Below are 11,659 nucleotides of genomic sequence, written 5' to 3'. Positions count from 1 at the left end.
GCATTTTTGTTAATTTAAATCATATTATTGCTAAAATTTAAAATTATAACATAAAAACGATAAAGTTTACTCAACTATGATTGATTAAAATAATCAAGTAGAATTAAAATTAAATTATAAGTTATTTTTTGATGAACAAACAAAAACAAAACAAATGATAACACAAAAAAAAACCAATACAAAAATGGAAAAGTGGTAAAAAAAAAAAAAGGAAATTCAAATGCTAATTTAGAAAGGGTTATTTCAAGTGAGTAACTGGAATGTTTTAAAATAATTTAAATGGCAGATCTTTAAATAAATTATTTTTATAGGCAATTATATAAGTACATATTATGTTCGGCAATTAAATGTATAATATAAATTATATTGTTCCAAATGTAAAACAATATTTAAAAATGAACTAAGAATGAGGTTTCACCCATTTGTAAGATCCATAATACTTGAAGTTGTTTGCAAGAGAAAGATCATCAGCTTTAGTAGGTCCACGAGTACCATACCTATTTAATAAATAAAAATCTCATATTAAACTAAACTCTACAGATTATAGTTGAAATAGATATTCAACATACTCGTAAGGTGTTGGTTCAGGTTGAGTCGATTCAATTTCATGGAGAAGTGGAGTAAATATTCGCCAAGCTTCAGAAAGCTCATCAGCACGCACAAAGTGCATTTGAGAACCACAAAACACATCTAATATTAATCGTTCATAAGCATCTGGTAACTTGACATTCTAATAAATAAAATAAGCATTAAATAACATAATAAACATTTATTGGAAGAATAATAATTAACTTGCCTTATAACGATTATTATAGGTTAAGTCCAATTCAGTTTCTTCCATTTCAAATCCGATACCGGGACGTTTGGTCATCATCTTAATGTACACAGCTTCATCTGGTTGGACGCGAATGACAAGTTCGTTTCTCTTCAGGACTCCTCCAAAAATGTCACCAGGCACATCATGATATTGAATTCGGATTTCAGCCTTGCGTTCGTTCAACGCTATATAAAAACAGTACAAAAATTACAAATATATTGAAGACATCAGGTGGTAAACAATCCAGATCAATAGAACATGTCACATTCAATCAACTCTCCAAAGATGAACCAATGAAATATAATGTTGCCCGAATAACATCAGGTTTCCTTGAAAACTATTAAATAGGCGACAGAATAATTCAACAATAATACAAACTAGTCAAAACATTCAAGAACTATAAAATAAGAAGCAATTAAGAAACTAATTTGAAAAACATATACCTTTTCCACATTTCAGTATAAAAGGTACACCATCCCAACGTTCGTTGTTGATTTTTAACACAGCTGATGCAAACGTGGCTGTTTTTGATCCACTTGGTACAGTCTTATCATCAGAGTACCCAAATTTCTTATGTTCTTCTTCAGCTTCCGAATTACCAACATATTGTCCCAAAACCACATCAGACATTTGCACTTTTGGAATACATTTAAGAACTTTGACCTAATATATAATACATATTATAAGACAAATAATGTATAACTACCATAATTTTAAGATATCTAACTTTTTCATTTCGAACATCGTCAGGATGTATGGTAGCTGGCTTCTCCATAGCTACCAAGCTGAGAATTTGGAGTAAATGATTTTGCATAACGTCACGGATTATACCAAAACTGTCAAAATATCCACCACGACCTTCAGTACCGAATGGTTCTTTGAAAGTGATTTGTACCTGTGCAATGTTGTCTCTGTTCCATCCAGTGTTTAATATTCTATTTCCAAACCTGAGAAATTCATAAAATTAACTATACACGTACATTGAACAAATATTATAAATGTTTTCTTGGCATTTGCTTTACCTAAGTGTCATGAGATTTTGAACCATCTCTTTTCCCAAATAATGATCAATACGGTACACTTGATCTTCACTAAACAACTTGGCCAAATGGTCACTAAGTTTCAATGAACTAGCAGCATCGCGACCAAAAGGCTTTTCAATGATAACACGAGTCCATCCTCTGAAATTAAATCATATAAATTATGTTCAATTATAGTAGGGTTCTAGAAAAATTGATCGATTCACATACTTGTGATCCATGCATGTTTCATGGATATGAGAGGTAGTCACTTCAAATAATGAGGGAGGTATAGCCAAATAAAACAATCTATTAGAGATTCCAGCAATCTCATGTTTGGAAAGTTTCACATTCAGAGAGCGGTAGTCTGCAGAACTGTCATACGACCCAGCAATGTAGAAATTATAAGACCAAAACTCAGCGAGCCGTTCTTTTTCATTTTCGTTACACTACAAAACAAAAAAATTCAAATAAATCAATCAAATCTTAAATAAGTTATTTTATAAACAGCAATAAGAAGGAATGTTATTTTATCCTACTTTTAAATATGGTGAAACGTTGCTTATCAATTGTTCCATGGTTAATTTTGATCTAGAGTATCCATAGATGAATGTCTCATCTGGAATCAACTTATCGCGGAACAACATCCAAAGAGTTGGGTAAATCTTCTTTTTTGCTAAATCACCCTTAAAAATTAATTTGAGATTGATATTATAATAGTTAGAAAATCCATATAAATCTAGATAAATAATTTACCGAAGCACCCATCACAACAATCAGATGAGTGATGTTCTGATCATAATGGGCCCCTTCAACATCCATTTGAGGAGAGTTTAAGGATGTCCTTATCAGACGAAGAGCTTCTTCTAAATTGCCTGATGGGGGAAAAAAATTCAAAATTATACTTATTAAAAAAAAGGCACAAACTAAATAATTTACTTTCAAATTCTAAAATTAATGATAACTGTTAAAAAAAAATGTGTTATTTTAATAAATATAATTGTTATTATAATGTTTATTACTGTAATAAACACACAAAAAAATTAATTATATATTAATATAGTAATTAATCAACGAGCAAAAGCTACAAATTTGTTAATATTAATATTTTGTAGCAGTATTACTATTTCAATTTTAATTATTAATAAGTTTTTAATATATTTATACAAATGTATATTTTAATACTTTTCTAACCTTAAATGTATTACTCATCCATATTTATTAATATTTTTAACACATCAACACATAGATTACAAACAATTTAACAATTCTCAACAGTTATTAATATTGTGTTGGTTTGAGTAACAATATTAGTTGATTAAAATTAAGATTTTTATTTAAAAGAGAATACATAATAATATGTAGTATGTTGTTAAAAATGTTCTACTAAACTAGATATATAATAAAAAATAGTAAATTTTATTTTTCATATCAAAATGGTAAATAATTTCAACAAAACAAACATTTAAAAATTAATAATGAAGAACAGCATGTAATCAAGGTAACATACATTATATATAAATTTATAACTCTAATACAAAACAAATATTTTTTTCGTGTCTATATGGTTTAACTAAATTAAATATTCCAAATTTCTAAAAAAATTAATTTTATACAAAAATGTGGGATTATTTATTTAATATTTATATAATCAACATAAGTATTGAATGATAACAGATACAAAATTAATGAAACACAAATATTTTTTAAATCTCTACTTGTCATTACTTTTTTAGATAAAAATAACTAAACTGTACTAATAGTTATTATTATAATTATAAAGTTTAAGTAAATATTATATTATGTATATGTAATTTGTATCATAATGTTAATAATAGTTAAGTAGGTACTAACAAGAGCCATATTTAACTTTAATCAGAGAAAAATAAATTTAAATAACCAAAGATATACATTATAAAGATAACGCATATTGATTAATGAGCTCCAAATTACAATACAACAGATAATAAAGAGAAGAAAATATTGATGTACCTATCTATTATATTACCAACCATTATCAAAAAAATTGAATGTTTTAATATGAACCTTTAAAAGACACCTCGTATCTATAAATTAATGATAAAAACAAACAGTTCAGCATGCAAAATAATTCAGAAAAATACTGTTCTAAGTAAAACCCAAATTTTCATCAAAAAATATAAAGGAGAACTTTTGCACTGAAACAATTTAAATTTTATAACAAATAAGGTACTTTAAATTGCCTACACAAAACCCCTTAAAAACGAGTAAGTGACAACTATTGATGTGTGATATTTGAATAAAGTGATTCTAATATAGAATCCTACACAACTATACAAGAACTTTTGAGGAACTCTTTAAATAACTATAATTAATACAATATAAAATGTATCATGTAATATTGTATTAATAAAATAATTGATTCTTAAGATTCAAAAAATTTGTAGTAGCATAAGCAGTATATTAATAAAAAGTGAGTAATACCATAAGCTAAAGGTTATTAAAAATGTAATCTTATTTTATTTTCCAATATCTACAAAATAACATTTAAATTTCTAACGAGTGTGTAGATATACTGTATAGCATTCAAATAGATTATAATAATGAATATTATTACAATGTAACTACCTAATAACACTATGATAATAATTACAAAATGAAAACCACCAATCAATAAAATTATATACATGCAAACAATTAAATATATATATATAGATGTATGTATATTATTTCTATAGATAATTGAAAAAATTGAAATAAAAATAAGTATTATAAAACTATAACTATACGTTTTTATAATTTTAAATGAAGACGGTGCATCCAAAACAAAATAATATACTCATGCAATCATGCATTTTGAAGGTTGTCTGATTTTGTATTATGTTGACTACTTGCATTTATAAGTTAAAATAAATTTTATTCAGTGCTTTTAGGTACATTTTTATATAGTTTAGTACTTATAAACAAATTATAAAAATAAAATTGATAAAAATGTAAAAATACTTTGTGTATTCAAAAAACAATTCAACGACAATCAACAAATGAAATAAAATTTTTAACAAATAATTTTTAGTAAGATTGAAACAATTTGGTAAATAATTTTAAAAAATATTACCTACATTGATAAATATTCTTTATAAATTTAATATAGCTAATGCAATATTTTATATTATTCAATGATGAAAAGAAATAATTAATTTTTTTGTAGGTAAAAGTACATTTACCTTCCATCAACAATATAGTGTTTTATAATTTATTATTTTTTTTGTATTAATAAATAAAACGTATAAAATATTTTTTATAATACATTAATTTGAAAAGTTAATAGGTATGAATTGAAATAATAATATTATCAATTAAAAGCTTTCAATTACATACTGATACTTAGAAATTGATCATAAAATTGTTATTAAAATGAATCAATAACATTACCTTTATGAGTTGAGACACTTAATTTTCCAATTAAATGTAATTCAAACAATCTATTTATTTCTTATCACTAGGTACCTGATGACAAAATTATAAATTGACAAATATGAACAAAAATTAAACTAGGTAGATATTTATAATTTTTTTTAACATAATAAATGACTGAAATATTTAAAAGAAAAAGAATAATTTCATACAACGAATAGATAACATTTATAGTAATTTGCTGTCGTAAATGTCATGATTATCATACTATGTCAAACTAAACGTTTAGAGCTTGTTGATTTATATAAGTACTTAATATATTACTTTTACAGTGACATAATAAATTTTCATGATTTAAACTCTTGAGATAACATTTAAACCAATTAAACTACTAGATTATAATTGGAAATTTAAAAATAATAACAATTATTTAATAAGAAAACAATTAAAGTTAAAATTATTATTTTATGATATTTACTTTTTATTTAATTTAAATAGGTATGCACTAAAAAATATGTACTTTATATCAATTTTTTTTTTTCATATAATTTATTTGTGCTTTTCTACTAAAAATAGCATTACTCCTTCGATTTTATAATAAATAAATAAAACATAATATTCCATTCAATTAGTTAAAAAAAAATAAATAAATAAAAAGTCAATAAAAATATACAATAATTATACATTCGCTTTGGCTCAATTTTGTTACCCATATCCCGGTGCTGGTCAAATTAAAACTAATTGAAATCAAAAAAATAAATAATGCCTTAAGGCGTTATTCCACAACCAACAATTAAGTAGTATAATTAAGTACCTTTAATCACTATTAAAAATATTAGAGGGAAAATTTGGGATTTTGAAACTTGTAAAAGAACTTTAACACAATTATTTCGATTGATAATTTAAACATAAATTGTTAAATAACTGAATTGTAAATTTAAATAAATCTCATTAGGCATAATATGAAATCAATACTAGAATTTTAACAAAAGCTCCAACAACAGTGCAATATTACCAAAGCATCAAATCATAATATATCATACAAAAAATTGTACAGCGCTCGTAGGAAGAATTTATAGTTGTTATGAATGATTTATTATTGAACAGGTTAGGTAAGGGTAGGTAATCAAGCAAGTCGGGAAATGATTTTAGGGCGGAGATCAGGACGTAAGGGACGAGGGAGGGAAGAAAATTAAAACTGCAACCGAGTTGTTCACGCCGAGACGCGTAAGCCGGCCGACGGACAATACCGCGTTGTACACTCACTCATTTTGGACTGTTCGACGAGATCGTAGTGTCCACTTTTCTTAGAAAACATCGGCCGAAGACCGCTGGAACGACGTCAAACCGCTGTGGCAGGAGCGACGTATATGCGACTCGGCGCACGACTGAGTACTGTACAACAACAGGTGGTTGTCGGCGACCGTTCTTGCCGCGAGCGTGTGCGCGTCTGAGCTGAGCCGGTCTGCGGAGAAACGACCGCGACGACAATTATTGGCAGGCAGGCAGGCACGACAACAATCGAATGCGGCGAAGACGTAAAACCGTGCGACTATAACATTAACCAAAACGTTATATAACGTACGGGGAAGAAAAAGACACGCACGCGATATTATAATATTATTATTTTATTTCGGTCGTGGTAGCGCGGGCCGGCCGGCGGACAAGTGGCGGGAGAGCGGTGAACGAAATGGGAAAATGCGAACGGACGAAAACGTACGACGACGGCGTGTGCGCGCGATCAACGTATACCATCGACCGCGGGCGGACTACGAGTGATTAATGCCCACCACCGGCTCGCGCGGAACTCGTACTAATATCCTCTGACCTACTTTTACCGCCACCACCACCTTCGTCGTCGTCGTCACCACCACAGTCGTAGTCGTTCGCCGAAAAACGTTCACTTTTACCGTCGGCGGCCACCGGTCAAGTTCAACCGTTGTCGTCGTCGCCGCCGCCGGTCACGAGACTCGATGGTGGTTGCAGTGGTTTACGACGTTAAAATGTCGTCGACGTCGCGTGTAAACAGTACTTTAACGTCAAGTCGTGTTGTTGCGTAGCTTTCCTTCGCATCCGCTGGTCAGCGAGATGTATATTGATAAATAACGTCTCGGCAGCGATTAGGACTTATGACGTCGGCGTCGTGTCCTCTGTGTTATCTTTTGGCGGCGGCGGCGGAGAAAAGGCTAACGTCGAGAGCTCGCGCGTTATCGGCATTGCCATTATTGATGAGAAACTGTAAAAAATAATAGTAATAACAATCACGTACTGACCGAGATGGATGTATGTCGGTTATCGGCTGCAAACCGTACGGACAAACGAGGTGCACGGTCGTCGGCAGACGGACATAACCTCTTTTCGAGCCGAAACGACCCGACGGCGCTGTTATCTCAGCACGATAATGTTATTTACTCTGCGGGCGAACCGCAGTGATAACGGCTTTCGGCGCCAAAAGCCGCACGTGCATGTTCATTTTGCGCTACGCCATCTGTCCGCTGGGCAAAAGATTTTTGACATCTTTTTTTTTTTGATTTACGAATGACTATCGTCCCTATGAATCTGCTATTTGGCCAGCTCGAAAAGTCGGAAAGCTTATTTCGAGATGAAGAGAGAGAGAGAGAGACGGGGACGCTGAGTGCGTTGTATCGCGTCTATTGTAGTGAACGAAATTTAATGATCAAAATATCAAAAAGAAAAAAAGATCGAAACGTCGTTCCTAATCCCCTAGAGTCTAAACATTATAACTATTTATATTTTAAACCGTATCGTCTTACTGTCTTACTGTACACGTAATATAGATACCTACTAGGTGTATACGGGACTATAACCTACATTTTTTATAGGCCTGTAAAACGGTGAACACATAGTATTATTACCTAAGTACAAACTACGAAATTTACTGAGCACAGGCTCGTCAAAACTTTAAACTTTTTACTATTTAAATGTTATGGGTAAATACCTAATTTATTGTTTTGTAGATTTTTAGAAAACATTCCGCTTCAGAGTGTCAGTTATAAAATTAAAAAAGGTGAAAAGTAGGAAACCGCTCTGTAGTAAAGTTGACGTGGAGTGTATTCCGTAATTGAGGAAATTACTGTAATGAATGTGTTAAATTTGAACGCATAGGTAGGTCAAAAACGAATTTGAGCGATGGCGATCTGTCAGCCTATTTATTACTATTTAATAATACCTACATATATATCGCTACTTTAGCAATTTATTTTACATTAGTAATGCGGTAGGTATAAGTTCAATTAGTTTTTGACAAAAACACTGTACTTATTATACTATTATAATGATATAGTTGTTATAAAAATATGGCAATACTTATATCATTGTTGTTATTAACTTTAAGGTCAATACCGAATTACCGTAGATTCGAGGGCGTGTTCAAGGGTGTCATTCATTTGGGCGAATAACCCAAAATTTACCTGAGTAAAGCTGTATCATTTGGGCGAGAAATTAACCGATCGTTTAGGCGAATTTATAAATTATTGAATAATAGGGAAGTAACATAATATTATATAATAAATACGATCATATTTTTTTTTTTTAATTACAGCAAAATAAGAAAATTGTTTTTAATGAGAAATCGTTATCTTTTAAAAAATTATCCCAGACATTTTTAATTTTAATCTCTTCACCTTTGTCAGAATCTAAAATATAATTCGTAAATTAAAATTCCAAAGTTTGTGGATGGATTAACTAGCAAACAATATTAGAATGAAAAAATAAGGAAAATATTAATTAAAGGAATTACGTAATAAAATGTAGGTATTACATTTTACAAAAGAAAAAAGTATGAAAAAGTTGATATTTACCTACAAGATTAACCATACTTTTTGAAATAGTTAGTGTTTTCGTTCTAAAATAATTATTCTCACTTCTCAGCATAATAATAACAACATAAATATAAATATTTGCAGACCTTATATTAAACTATTCGAAAATCGAAAATAAATCATTCAAGAGTCAAAACATTATTATATTATGATAGGTATATATGTATATTATAGCATTCAAGGAGTTGTGGTAACATACAATTCAGTTTGCAATAAGTTGCTTTGGTACCCCCACGATTTTCATCTATGAATATGTATTTCAAATAGTATATTATAATGATAATATAATATTGTTATATATTTGGTCAAGGACTAAATTCGCATTCGCTTTTATAAATTCACTATTTTTCTTAATCAATTTTAAAAACATTTTCCTCTAGTGCACGACACGGCCGCCGGCCGTACAGATTCGTACTCTGGTACCTATAGTGTAATGTGGTTATATATTAAACATATATACAGCTAGTATATATATATATATAAGTAATTTATGAATATTATATTATTTGTTATACGATAACATAATATATGATTATACGCGTTCTATTCGTACCTATGTCCTACTTATAATAGAAATACTTGATAACGATGACAGTTTTTATTTTCTAGACCTTGTTTATTTTATTATTATTATTTATTACATTTATAATTATCTGGACTCGATAAAAATTTCTTGTCGTCTCTTGTATCCCAATAATGTAAAAAGAAATATAAAAAGAAATATAAATAATATATTAATATTAACTATATTCTATACATAGAATATAGTTAATTATATTTTGTATAATAATTATGCTCCTTCAGAAGTATACATAAATATTAAAATATCAGACGTTTTAAAAAATTTATAAAATTCAGTTATAATAATATTTAGTTAAAATAATCTAGAAAATAAATGGAACTTGAGTAGATTATAAGAATCCCCTGCTTTCTACTAGTTCCCTGGAGGTTATAATACAACTATTAGAAGGTAAATTTATATGATAGTCGTGACTATATAGAATAAAATCCAACAAAGGAGGAACAAAGTGTAAAGATATGAATGGTTATAAAAGTATGAATGTAAATAAAATTGTAACATGATAATCTTTCCATAGCCGCCATAACAAATTTCAAGGGAATGCATAATAGTATATTATACTGTATAATATAATTTACCTTCGTAGTTAAGACTCTTTCCGGGGCTTAAAAAGTTAAAAATGCATGCAACACGAGCATATAATAAAACACGTGTGTATAGACTAAAGAGTACTAACAGTTCTTTCACAATTTAATTATATAGTAGGTATTATAAAAATATATAATAGCGTATTTATTTTGTTTTAATAATGATGCATATATAGCTTATTTTCATCTTTTCAGGAGATCATTAAAATTAATAATTATATAAATTAAAAATAATAGTTATCCAATGAAGTACGTATATATTATTTATACATATTATTAGTTATTTATAACTGGTATTTATATTACTATATATAATACTAATATTAATGTAATTTTTTGTTATAAAATTATTTAGGTATAATAATAGATGAATCTACATTTTTTTTCATAAAACAAAAAATACACTCATGAGGTAAATTTAAATTTAAAATATAAAATTACTACTGATTTTGTTAAAAACAAACATATTTTATGCAAATAACAATATTAACATAAAACATAATAAAAACAAGTAAATCATAGTTATAATCCTTATAGCAATATTCCGAGTATAATTATTGAAAAAATTGTATTTTCTAGTACTCGTATTTCTACTCTAGCTATATAGTTATTGAATATTTTTACAAAAAGTTATCCAAGGCCTAATTTGTAATATAAGTATGTAGAGAGAAATTAGTGCCAAGCAAATAAAGTATATTTTACCTTGAATTGGTGACTTTATTTTTTAATAAAAACTAGTTTCAGCATGGCTATTATTCACATGAATAATAATTCAAATAATAAATTTATCAAAAAAGATATTTTTAAATTTTATTTAATTTATCAACTAAATAATATACGAGTACTTTACATAGGTAGATAATATCCATTAATTGTTTCAGAAGTGCATTTTAATTAACATATAAATGTATTATTATTGTAACCCAATCTAATCAAATAATTTGAGTTAGATTGAAAAATGATTACTTAAAAACATTATCTAATTATATAAAAAAAACTCTACATTTATAATAGTTTAATATTTCAATCAATTCTGGCAAACGGTATTTGAAAACATATGTCAAACACCATTTATTAAAAAAATTTTATTTCTACTAGGTATCTACAAAACAATCGATTATCATTACTTATATAAATAATTTTCGATTAGCCACCTTTTTAATAAATTTATTTTATGTTAATGAGTTTCCACTAATTAAACACAAACTTTGAGTATAGGTATATAATAGAATCGTTTTAAGGTCACTGTCATTGACACTATGCAAGGTCATCGCTAGTGTAATATACTAATACATATGTATATACATAATGGTATAAATTTATAGATTCTTAAATCCGTTACCTAATTATGAAATTAAAACATTTAAAATAAAATACGTTTAAACTACACACACAAACATGCAGTGATAGAGAGGAGATGC

General features: G+C 28.2%; 1 protein-coding gene across 3 annotated transcripts; it reads right to left on the bottom strand.

Annotated features, from left to right (window-relative positions):
• Window positions 1-343: 343 nt before the first annotated feature.
• Window positions 344-7,471, bottom strand: LOC112594911 (glucose-6-phosphate 1-dehydrogenase). 3 transcript variants are annotated; one of them, XM_025339926.1, is made up of 11 exons: window positions 7,058-7,471; window positions 6,496-6,781; window positions 2,593-2,711; window positions 2,376-2,522; window positions 2,068-2,285; window positions 1,840-1,998; window positions 1,545-1,764; window positions 1,261-1,480; window positions 797-1,002; window positions 570-730; window positions 401-497 (listed from the first exon to the last, which is right to left on the bottom strand). In XM_025339926.1, the coding sequence occupies exons 2-11, from the start codon at window positions 6,545-6,547 to the stop codon at window positions 401-403; spliced, it is 1,599 nt and encodes a 532-aa protein (XP_025195711.1). In that variant the 5' UTR covers window positions 6,548-6,781; window positions 7,058-7,471. The 3 variants fall into 3 exon arrangements, with proteins under 3 accessions (XP_025195712.1, XP_025195713.1, XP_025195711.1); XM_025339927.1 differs by lacking the exon at window positions 7,058-7,471 and having other exon boundaries at window positions 344-497; window positions 6,496-6,547; XM_025339928.1 differs by lacking the exons at window positions 6,496-6,781; window positions 7,058-7,471 and adding an exon at window positions 5,248-5,332 and having other exon boundaries at window positions 344-497.
• Between the last annotated feature and the right edge of the window lie 4,188 nt (window positions 7,472-11,659).

The sequence above is a fragment of the Melanaphis sacchari genome, unplaced genomic scaffold (genome assembly GCF_002803265.2).
Source record: "Melanaphis sacchari strain LSU unplaced genomic scaffold, SCAv2.0 Contig247_pilon_pilon, whole genome shotgun sequence".
In the NCBI taxonomy this organism is placed as follows: Eukaryota; Metazoa; Arthropoda; class Insecta; order Hemiptera; family Aphididae; genus Melanaphis; species Melanaphis sacchari.
The sequence above is the reverse complement of the archived record's forward strand: the minus strand, read 5'-3'. Positions and strand labels throughout refer to the sequence as shown.

Excerpts from the sequence above, each read along its gene's own strand:
- LOC112594911 (XM_025339926.1), bottom strand. The coding sequence starts at position 6,547 with ATGTTTTCTAAGAAAAGTGGACACTACGATCTCGTCGAACAGTCCAAA. Across the intron at positions 1,481-1,544 it reads ACGATGTTCGAAATGAAAAA|GTCAAAGTTCTTAAATGTAT; the intron begins GTTAGATATCTT and ends ATTATATATTAG. Across the intron at positions 731-796 it reads CCTATAATAATCGTTATAAG|AATGTCAAGTTACCAGATGC; the intron begins GCAAGTTAATTA and ends TTTATTTATTAG.